At 34.4% G+C, this 17,581-nt stretch overlaps 1 protein-coding gene across 1 annotated transcript in view; it reads left to right on the forward strand.

The window, feature by feature from the left end:
* The window catches only part of Kif14 (kinesin family member 14), a 56,141-nt gene that overhangs the window by 5,208 nt on the left and 33,352 nt on the right, over positions 1-17,581 (forward strand). The window contains 10 exon segments of the mRNA XM_047520833.1: positions 4,330-4,428; positions 5,836-5,888; positions 6,935-6,965; positions 7,360-7,467; positions 8,326-8,442; positions 8,927-9,042; positions 10,416-10,588; positions 11,636-11,783; positions 12,024-12,087; positions 14,890-15,074. Coding sequence (XP_047376789.1) covers positions 4,330-4,428; positions 5,836-5,888; positions 6,935-6,965; positions 7,360-7,467; positions 8,326-8,442; positions 8,927-9,042; positions 10,416-10,588; positions 11,636-11,783; positions 12,024-12,087; positions 14,890-15,074 — 1,094 coding nt within the window.

The raw sequence follows: 17,581 nt of genomic DNA on the forward strand, positions 1-17,581 counted from the left end.
TGTTCAGTGTATGTTTACTGAGCAGCTCCTGTTGCTAGGCAATCTGTTAGACCAGTTTTTCTCAAATGTGCTTGATCATGAGAATCATAAGGGATATGGCAGGGTCAGGGGTGTGTGTGCGCTCATGTGTGCACGTGATCCTAAAAATCTTTTCTGAGGATTTTAGTTAGTCTGGAGTACAGCCTGGGGATTTGTAATTTTTGTAATTTCATAAGGGAAATTGAGAAAATATTGTACTATATTTGGGGATATTGAGTTAAAAGACTTAGCCCCCGAAGCCAAGAGAGTATAATAGGCAAAATGGGTCAGTAAAATATTAAGTACAATCAATTAAATGTTAATGAATTTGAGTAAATGCTATTGTATGACATTGTCTTATTCCTTTCTCTGTTGCTATGACAAAATACCGAAGATAGGTAAGTTGTAAAGAAAAAAAATATTCCTTACAGTATTGGGAACTGGGGAGTTCAATAGCAGACTTCAGATGTGGACCTTCTAGTTTCCTCAGCATGGTACAGGGTATCACCTGATGAGAGGACAGGCATGTGCTAACTCAGGTCTCTTCTTATAAAGCTATCCTATCATGGCAGCGGGGGGCACCTCTAAATAATATAAACATATACATTTGGGGATTATATGTCCAATGTATGGGCTTTTGGGGAACACATTCAAACCATAACAAGCAGGAATGTGAGAACATGTTAAGATTGAGGGAGATGAGGGCGACTGAGTTTGTTTTTGAAGAGCATATGGCAGTTTAGCAGTTAATAGGTTGAGAAGAAGAGGGGAAGAACATTTCAGTCTGAGGAAGCAGCATGTGCAGAGATTTGAAAGAAAGAATCTATAAATTGTTTACTTTGTTTTGAGTATGGAATTTGAGGATGAAGGGTGATAAGAGAGGAAACTGGGGAGGCAGGCAGAACTTGGCTCGTGAAGTGTTTGAGAAACCAAGCTTCCGGAAATCTAGAAGGCTATGGAAGTTTTTTAAGCAGGGAAATAACAGGAACTAATATAAGCGTATTTACTCCTTTTAAAAAAAGATAGCCCTGGCCGTAATGTAGAGAATGGATTTGAAGGGAAGTAGGATTGGATGCAGAAAGACCTGACCAATTGTGGGACTTGATCTGGATAAGGCAAAACAAGGAGCTAAACTAGGTAGTGATGGGATGACAAAGGAGCACACATTTGAGATCTTGGTAAGTAGAACAGATCAGACTTGGTGCCTGTTGGAAATGGAGGGCAAGTGTGAGAGGAACCAGAGTGGATACCAAGGGCATTTACTGAGGACACGAGAGGCAAAACAGAATTAAATATTTGATGAGTTATTTCTTCCTGTTGGATACACTGCACCTTCATTACTTTCTTCTCCCTTTACCCCCAGAAATCAAATGGAAAACAAAAGAGAAATTGGAATAAATAGAAACACAGTGGTCTGGAGGCTTTATGATGAAATGTGATTCAAGGCTAAGTTTAGGTGGAATAGAGAGTGAGGAAGCCATGGGCTTGTGAAGGAGGATCTTCTGTTGCCTTTTTAAGATTTTGGAGGGAGAACAATCTGAAGGTAGTGTAAGTCAGGGAGAGATAAATGAAGTGAAGTAGGGGCAGTGGTCTTTGGAATAATTTTGCAGAACTGGGAAGCTTAAATTGTGCATGGAATGACTGTATCACTGAATAGAATATAGAATAATGGTTAAGAGCATGGACTTTGAAGGTAGACTATTTCAGTTTGAATTCAAGCTTCATCACTGAACTAGAAACATGACCTTGAATAATTTATTTAACTTGTCTGTTCCAACACAGAAAATAGGAATAGTGATGACAATCCCTTTCTCATAGGTTTGTGGCAAGGATTAATGAATTCATCCATGTAAAAGGTTTTGAATAGTGCCTGGCACATACTGAGCCCAACTAAATGATTGTAAATTTGTCAACTTTGAAATTATTCATGATGATAGAGGCTAATAGTATGAGGATGTGGGTAACAGAAGGTGGTGTGGCCCAGTGTGGTGGTACATGCCCATAATCTCAGCTGAGGCAGAGGGGTTGAAGTTCAAGGCCAGTCTAGGCAACTTAGTAAGGACCTGTCTCAAAATAAAAAACAAAAAGGACTGGGGATGTAGCTCAGTGGTAAAGCACCCCTGTGTTTAATTCCTAATACTGGAAAAAATAAAATAAAATGTGGTATAGCTCGCATGATGACAGGAACCTCGAAGGAAAAGAAAAAATAGGTTGTCCGCAGTGTGTCCCCAACTACCTTCCCCAACTCATTTACTGCTGTGTTTTCATCTCTAAGTGTTCCTGGCATCTCCTTAACAAAACATGCTATTTTGTATAAAATTGACATTAGTGCACATTTGTTGACTCCTGAGTGCCCCTTCCTGTATCACAGCACTTGTAAAAGATCTTATAATCGCATGCTGTTCCCATGTACTTGGTCTGTGTTTTGGGAGGTATTTTGTTTCTCTCTCATTCTGCCTTGTGTTTCCCAGGAGCTGGATTGCATCTCCGATTAGATTTTAAGTTCTTTCAGGATAAAGCTGATGTCTCATCCATCTCAGTTGGTATCATACCTAGGAGAAGGTATCATAGCTGGTGGGGCACAATCAATATTTGATGAAATTTTACTTAAATCTCTGAAACTCCCTTGAAACTTCTAATTGTGCTAGAATTAATTATCCACTTCTGGACCAATTGATGGAATATTTTTCTTTAATAAGGAAACCATCCCCTAATTGTCAAAAAAGACTTTATGAAAGCAAAAGTTCACATTTTTGTCCTCTGCACCCTATCTGTCTGAGTCAAATGGAGAAACTGACTCCCATTTAATCTGATTGTTTTCTACCCCAAACAGGAAGAATTATTGGTTTAAGATTCCATCTTACCAAATCTAATGTCAACACACAGGCTTTCTTTCCTATCCTGTGTACACAGCATGCTTAGATGCTGCTGTCCTTACCTAAAGAAATGTGCTATCCCTTTTTTCCTCGTCCAGTCTACTCATACTTCACAACCTATTTTCTCCTTTCCCAGTCTCCCTGGTCATCTTAATTTCTTTCTTCTGGTTAGTCATTTTATTTATAGTCATTATCTCATTTTGATTCTTAATTTTCTATTGCTTTGCCTTATCTATTGCAGGGTATCTTGTATTTCTCTGAGATGGTAGCCTTACGGGAAAGTACCTTGTCTTACACTTCTTTATAGCCTTCTAATAATAACCTAAAGTTATACACATAGTATGTGGGTACTTAAGAAATCTTATTGGATTGAATCGAGACTTACCTGAAAATTGATAAAAAGAAATACAAGAGTTTTTGTGTTTTCATAATAAAATGTATTTTTATTGAGTTAAAATTCACAAAACAAAATTAATCATTTCAAAGTATACAGTTCAGTTGTATTTAGTACATTCATAATGTTGTATAACTACCATCTCTATCTAGTTGGAAAAAAATTTCATTGCTCCCAAAGGAGACCTTAAACCCATTAAGCTATTCACAACCCATCCCCCTTTCTCCCCAACCACTGGCAACTACTAGTTTGTTATATCTCTCTATGAATTTACCTATTTGGGAAATTTCATATAATCACATAATATGTGACCCTTTTTCTGTGTCTGGCTTTATTCACTTAGCATAATATGTTGGAGGAGCATCCATATTATAACTTGTTTTGGTACTGCATTCCTTTTTATGACTTAATATTCCATTGTATGAATATACCATTATAGGTTGTTTTCATCTTTAGAATAGTGTTGCTATAAACATTGGTGTACAAATTTTTGTCTGAGTATCGTGTGTGTGTGTGTGTGTGTGTGTGTGTGTGTGTGGTGCTGGGGATTGACTCTTGAGCTTCATGTGTTCTAGGTGAGCTCTCTACCACTGAACTACATCCCCAGCTTGTGTTTAACCTTTTGAAGAAGTGACAACTATTTTCTACAGTAGCTATACCATTTTACATTCTTGCCAGCAATAGAAGAGGGTCCTAATTTTCTCTATATCCTCATCAATTCTTGTTTTCCTTTTTATTTATTAATTTTTGATTATAGCCATCCTAGCAGGTATTGAAGAGGTTTCTCATTGTGGTTTTGATTTGCATTTCCCTACTGACAAATCATGTTGAGCCTCCTTTCACATATTTGCCTTTTGTGTATTGGAGAAATACCTAGTCAAATCCTTTGCCTATTTTTTAATTGGGTAGCTTGTCTTTTTATTGTTGAGTTGTAAGAGTTCTTTATATATTTTGAATATTACACCGACATGAAATATATGATTTGCAAAACATGCAAAGAATTTTAACATAAATTAATTGCTGTGTTTCTGTTTCTACTAGGTCAGCTATCACCTTGAAATGAGCTTCTTTGAAGTATACAATGAAAAAATTCACGACCTTCTGGTTTGTAAAGGTGAAAATGGGCAGAGGAAGCAATCAGTAAGATTAAAACAATTTATTATTATTTTTAAATTTATGTTTTATATAAATGCATGTAATTATGTGAATTATTTGGATAACATGGCTTAAAGTTTTATTAAAATGCTTTTTCTATGCGGCGCACAGTGGTGCACACCTGTAATCCCAGTGTCTCTGGAGTCTGAGGCAGGAGAATTGTGAATTCAAAGCCAGCCTCAGCAAAAGCGAGGTGTTAAGCAACTCATTGAGACCCTGTCTCTAAATAAGATACAAAATAGGACTGGGGATGTGACTCAGTGGTTGAGTGCCCCAGAATTCAATCCCCGGTACCCCCCAAAATAATGCTTTTTTATGATAGAAAATGCTTAGGACCTACAGTGTAACTACATTGTTATTTAAAAAATAAACTGAATATTATCAGTGATGGAAATTAAGTTAGTTAAGATTTAGCCTATTTTTATTTTAATCAAGTGTTGTATAGAAATTAAAAGATATTTGTTCCACATTTAGTTGGATTATGTGAGTAAAACACAAAATTCCTAGTAGTCTATAAGTCAAAAAGCAGTGCAAATTTTTAAAAATTTTATTATAATTCAGTGGGTTATTTAGCAAATTGATATTTTGTAGATAGTCTGTGAAATAATTATTTAAGCTTTTTTAAAAATTGCTATTAGAATTTTTAAATTTTTCAATTTTTGCAAGGAAGTTTGCATCACAAGAAATGAATTCTTTTTTTTTTTTTTTTTTTTTTAGTACTAGAGTTGAACCCAGGGGTGCTCTATCACTGAGCTACATCCCCAGACCCCCTAGTTCTTTTAATTTTTTTGTTTTTTTGAGGCAGGGTCTCCCTAAATTGGTCATGCCGGTCTCAAACTTGAGGTCCTCCTGCCTCATCCTCCTGCCTCAGCCTCCTGATTAGCTGAAATTATAGGCATATTGCCACTGTGTCTAACTAGAAATAAAAATCTTAAGTCACTTTTCTTGCTCAAGGTCATGTAGTTTACCACTGACAACATCAAGAAACTTAAAATATTTTTTTCTATAATGTCCTTGTGTTTTAAAACATTTGTTTATAAAGTTTAAAATGTAAATATGAAAATGAAGAATAATTTAAATTCTGAAATTTAGTGTGCATTTTAAAGGATAAAAGCATAAATAATTGTTACTATAGGATTTAAGAATAAAAAACTAGTAAGATGTTTGATGCAGAGGATATTGTTGCATAGTGTACAACTATAATTAGTTTTTGGTAGTGAAGCAGTTTTAGTGCCTTACAGATTTGTTTTTTTGAGAACCTTTGTATTTAGTTCTGGCTAAAGATAAATCTCTACCTTGAACTCAAAATATTAAAAAAATGATCATTTATAATTATATTTTATATGAAATATGTGTCATACTCTTAAAGATGCCAATATTTGCTTCTACTAGCTGAGAGTGAGGGAGCATCCTGTTTCTGGACCATATGTTGAAGCACTGTCAATGTAAGTGTTGGGCCCCGAAAGAGCTGGGAGGCAGAAAGATAGAGCGCATGTTTCTCGCCCATATCCTTACTGTATTCTCTCTGAAACCTTGGATAATGATTTGGCCTTCTACCCTTCATGTAGTCCAACTAAGTTTTCCCTCTTTCTAAATAGTGTTAGTTCTTTATTTTTATATTTGTTTGTATCTTTCACAGCACCTATAAAGTGCCCGGCATAGAATATTGATTAAATTGAGTGTGAAATAAATAGATTTCTCTCCCTTTACCCTCTTCTTTCCTTATTAAGATAGAATCTTCCTATCAACCTGCCTTTTTTTTTTTTTTTTTTTCCGGGGATTGAACTTTGAACTCTGAACTCAGGGGCACTCAACCACTGAGCCGCATCCCCAGCCCTATTTTGTATTTTATTTAGAGACAGGGTCTCACTGAGTTGCTTAGTGCCTCTCTAAGTTGCTGAGGCTGACTTCGAACTCTGGATCCTTCTGTCTCAGCCTCCCAAGCCACTGGGATCATAGGCGTGCGCCACCATACCGGGTTCAACCTGCTTTTTATACCATTACTTTGAACTGAAAAGGGAAGAAGGTGCTGATTTGTGTTTTATACATGCTAAGGGTCATTTACTTTATCTTTCAACATTCCAAATGCTTTTCCTACAGGAAAGGAAAAAGTGATTCAATGTAAGTTCAGCTCTAGGTAATAAGTTGGATATTCTTTTTGGGCCTGTACACACCCACACATACATATTCCTATGCAACTACATATGCGTTAATATTTATAGTTTTGTGTTGTGATTTAGACTTGAATATTATGAGGATAAAATGCTAAGGTACTTTATTAAGGAAAATCATACTTTTTGGTAAAATTAAAGGATTATTTTATTTTCTGTCCTTTAAGAATAGGGGAAATGAAAGATTTTGAGAGCAGTATGATGTTGTGTATTAGTCTACTGTGGTCTTCAGAGTAATTCTGTATTGAAAGATTATTTTATGTGAACAAGTATATAATCATCAGTAAAATCTATTTTGTTTTTTATTTCTTAAAAAATAGGAATGTTGTCAGTTCTTACTCTGATATCCAGGTAAGATTGATTATATTTTGTTTTCTTTTTATTAGATAGAATAATTATAAATATTTATGAAAATGTTGCTCCTTTATTGCTATTTACATAAATAAAAGGTTAACCTGATTTTGTTTGTTAAGTGTTGATCAAAAGAGAGTATTATTTCCTGATTCAGGTTTCTGTGACAAAAAAATAGGCAATGAGAATAAAAGTATTAAAAGAGAAACACATTAATTTTATTTTATTAACAAATTATTAATATATACATGTAATTTTATTTTACAGATTTTAAATGTGTATGCTACAAATGTATATAAGAAACAAATGTGCTTTCTTTGTTGTTTCTTAGTTTTTTTCCCCAATAAATTATGATCCACCCACCTGAACTACTTTCCTTCTTTCTTATTATTAGAGTTGGCTAGAATTAGGAAATAAACAAAGAGCAACTGCTGCCACTGGTATGAATGATAAAAGTTCCCGTTCTCATTCAGTTTTTACCCTGGTGATGACCCAGACCAAGGTATTTTTTTGATGTTGGTTTTTTTCATAGATGAGAAAGTAAATATATTTGTTTTGTTATTCTTACTTTCTTCTGTAAATCGAAAAGTGAAAATAAAGTCATATAGCTACATAAAAATAAGTAAACTTTAAGAATAAATACAATAACTTTGACTTTTGATATATATAGTAGTGTGTTATTTCTCATTGTTTTTAAAACCAGTAACTGATTATCATATCAGTGATATGATCATATCAATATATGATACTATATTATCAGTAATATACGGTAATTACAGAGTATTTGGAAAAACATCAGAATACTTTTTTTTTAAATACAGCCATTGGTTCCACTATGCAAACCTTTGTAATATTTTTGTTTATAATCCTTCAATTGTTTTATAATCACACTTAAAATAAATTCACAAAATCTCTAGTAACTTTATGGCATTAAAATTCTTTGCGGAGATACTTTTTAAAAGCTATATAATAATATTCCATTAGTTATTGCAATTCCTCAAGTTTTTCTCTTCTGTTGGGCATTCATATTGATTTAAAATTTTTTTTATTATAATACAGCTTTATGCATTATATTTTTTCTTTGTAGTTGTTTGCTTAATAAAACTGAGTAGTTATGGATTTTAATCCCTTTAAAGTCATTTTTCTTACTTTGGCATAATCTATCTACTGCTCAATGTATTCTTTTCTGCAGATTTACAAATTATGACAGATTGAAAAGTGAATGGATTAAAAAAATAAAAAGGGATGATTTTTAACATAGATTAGTGATTTATAATCTTGAATAACTTTCCCTTTAAAAACTTATATTGATGGCAAGTCATAGAAGAACATAAATTATTTTAATGTCATTTCATTGTAGACAGAATTTGTGGAAGGGGAAGAACACGATCACAGAATAACGAGCCGCATAAACCTGATAGATCTGGCAGGCAGTGAGCGCTGCTCTGCAGCCCACACTAGTGGAGAGCGACTGAAGGTAAATGGGATGGTCTCATGTTTTGTGGTGTTTGTTTGTTTATTTGTTTTTGTTTTGTTTCATTTTGTTTTATGACGATGTTTTGCTGTGTTGTCCATGCTGGCCTTAAGCTTTTGAACTTGTGATCCTCCTGCCTAAGCCTCCTGAGTTGCTAGGACTACACGCACACCCAACTGCCCACCTTGCTCTTCTCATTTTGATGAAATTTATTCCTGAGGGCATTATTTTTAGGAGAGTACAAATTGAATATGCTTTACCAAAAGATCTCTTTACCTGTAGTTTATAGACTGCATTGTGAGGTTTAGAGATACATGCTTTTTTGATTATGATTACTTTACAAAGAAAATAAATTTTGAGTCATAAGAAAGTTGGAGTTTATAGCAAAAAGTATTTACTTAGTATTGAGTATGGGGGAAAATATATTTTGTGAAATAAATTTGTTGCTGAGAAGAAAAAAAAATTTTTCTTTTTATCTTATATACAGGAAGGCGTGAGCATTAACAAGTCCTTACTAACTTTGGGAAAGGTTATATCTGCACTATCTGAACAAGCAAACCGAAAGAGGGTTTTTATTCCTTATCGTGAGTCTGTTCTTACATGGCAAGTATCTTTTTATACACATATTTTTTGGTATCAGGGATTGATTGAATCCAGGGGCACTTAGCCACTGAGCTATATCCCCAGCCCTTTAAAAATTAATTTAAATTTTGAGACAGGGTCTTGCTAAGTTGCTTAGGGCCTTGCTAAGTTGCTGAGGCTGACTTTGAACTTTTGATCCTACTGCCTCCTGAGCCACTGGGATTACAGGCATGTGCCACCACACCCACCTAGCAAGTATCTTTTGAAGTAAAAAGAATTACATGAAATTTAGTGGATACTGTGAAGAAAAGAATGATAGACTGATTTTATACAACTTTGGGGTAGAGAAGAAGTACTAACAACTACTCTTACATTTAATTGTTATTAGTGTCTAACAATTATAGTATTATCAAACATATTGCTGTGCATTTAAAGTGAAACTGAATAATTTTGTTTGCCTACTATACGATGGCTAGCACATAGGTGCTCAATAAGTGTTTTTATTAGTGAATATATATTTTATTTCCAATACATTACATTGAGCTGGCATCTGCATTCATTTAATATTCACTTCTGATAAACTTTAACAAAGATAGATGGTCCCCAACTTATAATGGTTAGACCGATGGTATTTATATGTTCAGTAGAAGCTGTACTTTGAAATTTAAAGGGGTATTCAATAAGATACTCTCTCATGATGCTGAGCTGTGGCATTAACAATGAGTTTATCAGGATGTAACCCCAGCTTAAGTCAAGGAGCATTTGTGTACAATTATGATCAGGACTATATCACCACCTAGCACTAATATATCTTTATAATTGGTTAATTATAATGTGGTTGCCACTTTGATAACTGTAAGAGAAATTCTGATGTTTTTCATGCCTTTGGAAAGTCAGATATAGTGAAATTCATTCTGCATTAATAAAAGATATAATTTAAGTCTTATGTTCTCATTTATGTGTAAATTCTGCACACAGTATTGTATAGAATTTCTCTTTAACCAATTCATTGTTTTTAACATTTATTGAGCATCTGCCTCAAATGGTAGTAATTGCATCAGAAATATGAAGATGATCAAAACACATGATCCTTTTCCTAAAGTAGTTCAGTCTAGTATGAGGAAAGGTGCCTTACTAAATATTTGATGGTTAAACATATTTTAAACTCTCTGCACAGATTATTGATTCATGAAACAATATAGAAAATGTCAGAGCAAAAAAGTGTTTATGAGATCTAAAAGTATCTACAGATACCAAAAAAAGTTTTAAGTGGTATTTAAGTGAAGAGTTTAATACTGTAGTATATGCCATATTAGTTTTTTTGTGCTTTCTCATAATTACTGTTAGTATGTTATTGTAGAAGCAAAGTCTAATTGCAGTTGTTTTCCTTGAAGGCTGTTAAAGGAAAGTCTGGGTGGAAATTCAAAAACTGCAATGATTGCCACGATCAGTCCTGCTGCCAGTAACATAGAAGAAACATTAAGCACACTTAGATATGCTAACCAAGCCCGGATGATAGTCAACATTGCCAAAGTAAATGAAGATGTGAATGCTAAGTTAATTAGAGGTGAATACATTTTTCAAAATTTAAAAATTAGTTTGCAATAGTCACATATTAATTCCAGTCTCAAAATATGCAATTTAAAGAAAATCAAGGATTTTTTCCCATATATACTTGTAATAGATTCTAATCATCAATCATACAGTGATGAAGAAAGAGAATTAAATGGTAAGGGGGAGTACAGTCAGAAAAAGTCCATAGGAAATTGAATGTGATAAAGGGTAACAGCAAGCTTAAAAAATAATTTTATAGATTGAGTCATAGCAGTTGTGCACAAAATAACAGTGAAGCTATTTATTGTTTTTCTCTTATGACCTTTTTTTCATTGTCATTCCATTCAATAGTTCTGCTCTTAGTTCGTTCATCCAAACTCTATTTGAGCTTGCATTTCTAGCATAGGCCTAATGTATGCTAAAGACTGCTCTCCACTTCTGATAGATTGGAACACCTGCAAGGAATCTTGGTTTGTACTTTGCATTGCACTTAATTTTCACTTGAATTATACTTAATTTTAACCTATGTAGAACTACCATCTTTATTCTCTGGCCCCTTTTAGCAACAGAAAGTAATACATATTTCAGAGAACAATCCGTTTTCTCTTAGTTCATCCTATCTTTTTGGAACCCTTCTGTTTTATAAATGGAATTGTTTTCATTAAAAATAAGTATTCTGAATTCCAGTTTGAAAAATGATATGTTTGATACAAAAATTCTCTTATGAGTAAGGTTTGCCTAGGATAGTCTCAGTTTATGTCCTGTCGTAATGGGTAGTGCCCTTTTTCCCTCTCAGAGGTGTCCCACTTTGGACAATACATTACACAGCCATCCTTCCTTATGAAGGGGGAAATTCATTAATATGGGAGCACTGTTTTAGGCTAAGGATAGGTAGAAATTTATAGATCATGTAAGTAAAGTAAAGGGGTTTGTCCAAATATTCTATTTTATTTAGTAATATTTAAAATTTCAAATAAAATAGAGGATTGGGGGATTATGCCTAATGTGGACATTTTTTATGTATAAATTGCTGTTAATCATACATCTTACAAATCTTTAGAATTGAAAGCAGAAATTGAAAAGCTAAAAGCTGCTCAGAGAAACAGTCGGAACATTGACCCTGAACGATACAGGCTCTGTCGGCAAGAAATAACATCCTTAAGAATGAAACTGCATCAACAGGAGAGAGACATGGCAGAAATGCAAAGGTGACATACAATACTTTAAATATTAAATGAGTTGCTGTGAGATTGTAGGACTTAGAAGAACCTTAAAGAGGATACTCAGTCTATCTTTCTCCCTACTTTCCATATGAATAGAGCAGCCTACTTTGATACTATAATATTTTAAATATTATTAAATAGTTCTCTAGTCTTCATTGATTATCTTTTCATTCTCAGTTTTATATCTGGACGTTTTTAACTATTACTTTGTTTGTTTTTGGAAAGAGTATGGAAGGAAAAGTTTAAACAAGCTGAAAAAAGAAAACTTGAAGAAACAAAGGAATTACAGGTATCCTTTCAACTTTCTAAACTGATTTGAAAATAAAAGAAAAATGCCAATAAGGATATAAATCTAATTTCTCAAGTATTTATTTTATACTGATTGTGTACAAAGAAATACCACACAGAGGATTAATATAAAGAATTATTGCTGGGTATGGTGATGCATGACTGTAATCCCAGTGACTTAGAAGGTTGAGGCAGGAGGATTGCAAGTTTGAGGCCAGCCTGGGCAACTTAGTGAGACCTTGTCTCAAAATAAAAAATAAAAAGGACTGGGATGTAACTCAATACTAGAGCACCCTGGGTGTGCTCATTCAGTGCCCCCACACCAAAAAAAAAAAAAAAAAAAAAAAAAAAGTTAAAATCAAGATTCTGATCATGTACATTTGTTGGAGAATTAAAATACAAACAAATTTTCTTGTTATATTTACTTTGGTTTCACAGATATTTATTAAATGTCTGTGTTGCTGCAGGACAGGGGAGGCCAAGGTGAATAAATACAGTTATAGCTCTCAGTTTGTAATTAAAAGACTGTGGTGTGATTTGATTACATGGAACCACATGAAAATGCCACTTTTATAGGTTAAAAAAAAGGTTCATCACTGGCAGTTTGATTTAGTTCAATCTAAGGCAATGAAAAGAATGTCAAAAATAAAAGAAGCAGGAGAGAAAAGGAAATAATTAACTTTGAGGAGGTAGTTATCAAGGATGACCTTTCAAAGAGAAAGAGCAAGTAAGCAGGGGTTTGAACAATGAGAAAGAGTTTGCTAGGCTAACAAGGTAAAAAATTTCTAAGTAAAGGAATACCATGTTTAAAAGCACCTGACGGCTTGGATGTCCAAAGAATTAATAAGTTTTATGTAGTTGGAAATTGAAGTTGGCAGAGTTTAAACTTGAGAAAGATGCAAGATTCAGATCATGATGTGGTGAGGAACTTGTATTTAGGGGGTTGGAAGTCACTAATGGGTTTTAAATGGAAGGGGAGTGACACGTGCAGACTTATGGTTTCAACAGATTCTTCTGGTAGTAGTGTAAAAGGTGGATCTGAGGAAGGGAATACCTATGATGGCAGGAGTTGCTACTCGTTTAGGACGCTGTTACTGTGGTTAAAAGAGGATGACAGCTTGGAGTAAGGCAGCGTCAATAGAAATAGAGGAGGAGTTGGATTCAAGAAATGAAGAGGTAAAATTGATAGGATCAGAAGTTAATTTTAGATGTGGGTATTGAGAGAAATGTAAAAGTCAAGGCAGACCTGGTGGTGATTACACATGTAATCCCAGTGACTCTGGAGGGTGAGGCAGGAGGATTGCATGTTTGAGGCCAGCCTGGGCAATGTAGTGAAGCCCTAACCAACTTAGCAAGACCCTATCTCAAAATAAAACAAAAAGGGCTGGAGATGTAACTCAGTGGTAAAGCACCCCTGGGTTCAATCCCTAGTATTTCCTGTCCCCACCCCAAGGAAAAAAAAAAAAAAAAAAAGAAAAATCAAGAATGACTCCCAGCTGTCAGAAATGTGTATATTGCATTGTGAAATTATGAGGTCATTGTAGTGGTAAAAGAAGAAGTCAGATGACAGCAGGTTGAAGAATGACAGAGAGGAAATAGAGCCACACATAGAGACTCTGAAAGTGAGAGTTTTAGAAGTCAGGGAGAAAGGCTGTAAAGTTGAGGTTAAGTTCGATTTTTTTTGTTTTTTTTTATTTCTTTAAAGGATGGGAAAGTACTAGAACATTTTCATTGAAATTAGATCTCTTTAATAGAATGAAATTCTAAAAGAGACTGGAGAAGATGAGTCAAGAGCAAAGGTAGTAGCAGTCAAAGCCATTTCAAATAAGTAGTAGGGGGGTACTTTAAGAATTCAGAAGAAGGAAGGAAAATTCCTTGGGAATGGCCAGTCCAACCTCATAGAAGGGGTGCAATATGAGGTTGGCTTTAAAGCTCGGGTCAGAATTTGGTAAGTAGAGAAAAAGAAGAGAACATTGAAGGAATGGAAAATTACATGAGAGTAAAGGTGGGAAAGTTTAATAAGCCCTCAGAAGAGGTTGTGTGGATCAGTTTATTGGAACAAGTAGCTTATGTGAGGCCATGAGAAGATAAAATTGGAAAGATATATTATGGTTAGTTTATTAAGGACTTTATTTCTGGGTCAAGGAATTTAAGTTTTATCCATAGGAATTAAGAGGCCATCAAAAGTGTATGTCCAGGGAATTGACATTTTGAGAGTACTCTTTTAGGAGAATTAATATAGTATAGGCTGGAAGATGATTGGAAACAGAAGAAATTGTTGTCAGGGTGATCCAGTAGTTCAGAACTACTGCTGCAGTGGTTCTGGTGTGAATTTATAAGGGCTTAAATTAAGGCAATAGCCATGATAATGCAACAAAAATAACTGGTCCACTCTAAAGACAGTTGGGCAGTAAGCACAGACACAGTTAGGTGATGCTGGCCTGATATTTAAATGAACTGAGGATGGTGAAGGGCAAAGAAATGTCAACAGAACTCAACAAGTGTGCGTGAGGATGATGGTAACAATCACAGAGAAGTCACAAAGGAGAGATTCTAAGAAATGTTTACTCTTTATTTTATTTTATTTATTTATTTATTTATTTGCAGTGCTGGGGATTGAACCCAGGGGCTTGTGCTTGCAAGGCAAGCAAGCATTCTACCAATTGAGCTATATCCCCAGCCCCCCTTTATTTTATAGAGACTTCACATAGAATGGTTCTAATGTTTAACTTAGACATTCATTTTACATGAATTTAATAATTTCATGCTATGGTTAAGATTATTTTTTTCTGACTTCTACCAGAAAGCTGGAATTACATTTCAAATGGTCAACCACTTGCCAAACCTTGTTAATCTCAATGAAGATCCACAACTATCAGAGATGCTACTGTATATGATAAAAGAAGGAGTAACTACAGTTGGAAAGTATAAAGCAGACTCAAGCCATGATATTCAGTTATCTGGGGTGTTGATTGCTGATGATCATTGGTATGTTAATTTTGTAAACCAAAGGGTACCTACTTGTTTTTCAGTAGGCTTCCATATCTTATTAATGTAGAGTTACATTCACATGAGGCATTTATTTATACTGATTCTTTGCAGTGCTTCTTCAAATCTATCTTTTTTAGCCAGGAAACACATACAGTGTGTTTATATATATATTTAATATATATATATTAATATGTTAATATTATATATTATATATAATATATATTATGTTAATATTTATATATAATTAATATGTTGAATATTTATATATATTTATATATATATAAATACACTCTGTGTCTGTGTGTGTGTTTGTGTGTGTGTGTGTGTGTGTATATGTATGTATAATGTTCCCTATATTTTTGTTTTGGTATACTTGATCTGTTGATTGATGAATAATTTATTTTCTTAGAAGTATGATGGGCATAAGAGTGAATTTGCATCTAATGTGACAGAATAGTTAGATTGACCTATTTGAAAGTTTTGTTTTATGTGAATTTTGTTTCATGAATGGAATGATTCTTGTATATATTGGGATGATAGTGTTTATAAACTTTTTTGGTTCTACATTGGGTTTTTAAGATTTTTCCATGTTGTCCCCTGCTGTAAAGTATTACATATTTATATTCTGTTATAATCTTGTCTATTTTGTTGATAGATATTTGGGTTGTTTTAAATTTTTTGCTACCACAATATTGCTGAGTATTCTTGAACATGTCTCCTGATACAATGTAAGGAGTTTCTTTAGAGGTTTCCTAGATGGTAAGGTGACATTGACCCTAAGAGTCCTCAGGGAAAATTATAGGAACTTGGGAGATCTGAGCTGATGGACCAGAGAATAGTCTATTTTCCCCAAGCTGCTCGATGATTTTTTAAGTGTGCTATAATGATTTTTAAAGTTTAGAAAGTGTGTATTAGAGATATTAGATTATAGGATATGTGCATATTCAACTTTACTAGGTATTTTCAAATTGTATTCCAAAATGATTATCAATTTCTACTCCCACTGGCACTGAATGTGCCTGTTATTCTGCCTCATCGCTAGCAATTTTTGGGGATACCAAGGATTGAACTCAGGGGTGTTCGACCATTGAGCCACATCCCCAGCCCGATTTTGTATTTTATTTAGAGACAGGTTCTCACTGAGTTGCATAGCCTCTTGCTTTTGCTGAGGCTGACTTTGAACTCAAAATCCTCCTGCTTCAGCCTCCTGAGCTGCTGGGATTACAGGCATGCACCACCACATCTGGCCTGTCAGACTTTTTAATGCCAATCTGGTGAATGTCAAACAGTTAACACATTATGGATTCACTTTGCATTTCCTCAACTAGCAATGAGGTTGAGCCTCTTTCTCACTTGCCTGTGTCCTTTGTCCTTTTTCAGTTAAATAGATTTTGTTCTTAGTGATTTGTAAGAGTTCTTTGTATATTCTGGTCACCAAATCTTGGTGAGTTTTATATGTTGCAAATATCATTTTTCTATCTTGTGGCTCACCATTTATACGCTTATGGCTTTTTTTTTTGTGGTGCTGGGGATTGAACTCAGGGCCTTAGTGCTCGTGAGGCGAGCACTCTACCAACTGACGCTTATGCCTTTTGATTTATTTAAGTTCTTAATTTTATTTTAGTACTCAGCATTAATCTTTTCCTTTATGGTTGTTAGTTTTGTGTTTTCTTTAAAAAAGGATGTTTCTACATTGAAGTCATAAAAATGTTTTTCTAAATATTCTTCTCGATGTTTTGAAGTTTTGCTTCACATTTATGGTCTACATAATCTGAAACTTTGTGAAGTAGAGATCTAAATTAATTTATTTTCCATATGAATAACCAATTCTTAAACCTTATATTAAATAGTATATGGCTTCTTTTGTGATAGTCTGTGCTCTTACAAAAAATTTCTAAAATTATGGGGATGTGTTTCTTTTTACTAACACTCCATAATCTTGATAGCTTGTGCTTTATGATGAGTCTTTATATCTGATAGGACAGATGCCATGTCCTTGCTTCAGGTTCTTCTGTTCTTCAGTTAATAAATACAGCATTGTTTACATCAGTGGCAAAGATATAGAGCATGCCCCCAAAGAACTAATAATGTGGTAGGAGCTGAGTGTGGTGGTGCATGCCTGTAACCCCAGCAACTTGGGAGGCTGTGGCAGAGGATCATAAATTCAAGACCAGGCAACTTAGTGAGACCCTGTCTTAAAATAAAAAAACAAAAAGGACTGGAGATCAGTGGTAGAGTGCCCCTGGGTTCAATCCCTAGTACCAGGATGGGGTAGGGCAAAGTCCATTGAGGGGCTAGGAAACCCCTTGCTCGCCTTGAACTCTCTACTTCCTCTTTTAGTGCATTCATCATTGTTTATCTTACTCGCTAAACTATGAACTCTGTGATAGGTGGTTTCATATTTATCTTTACTGATGACACGTATCTGGTTAATGGGGTCCCAATGAATAAGAGATATCAGTACTCAAGGGTTAGACGAGTATTACATACTTAGTGAGAGGGAA

The sequence above is a fragment of the Sciurus carolinensis genome, chromosome 12 (assembly GCF_902686445.1).
Source record: "Sciurus carolinensis chromosome 12, mSciCar1.2, whole genome shotgun sequence".
Lineage (NCBI taxonomy): Eukaryota > Metazoa > Chordata > Mammalia > Rodentia > Sciuridae > Sciurus > Sciurus carolinensis.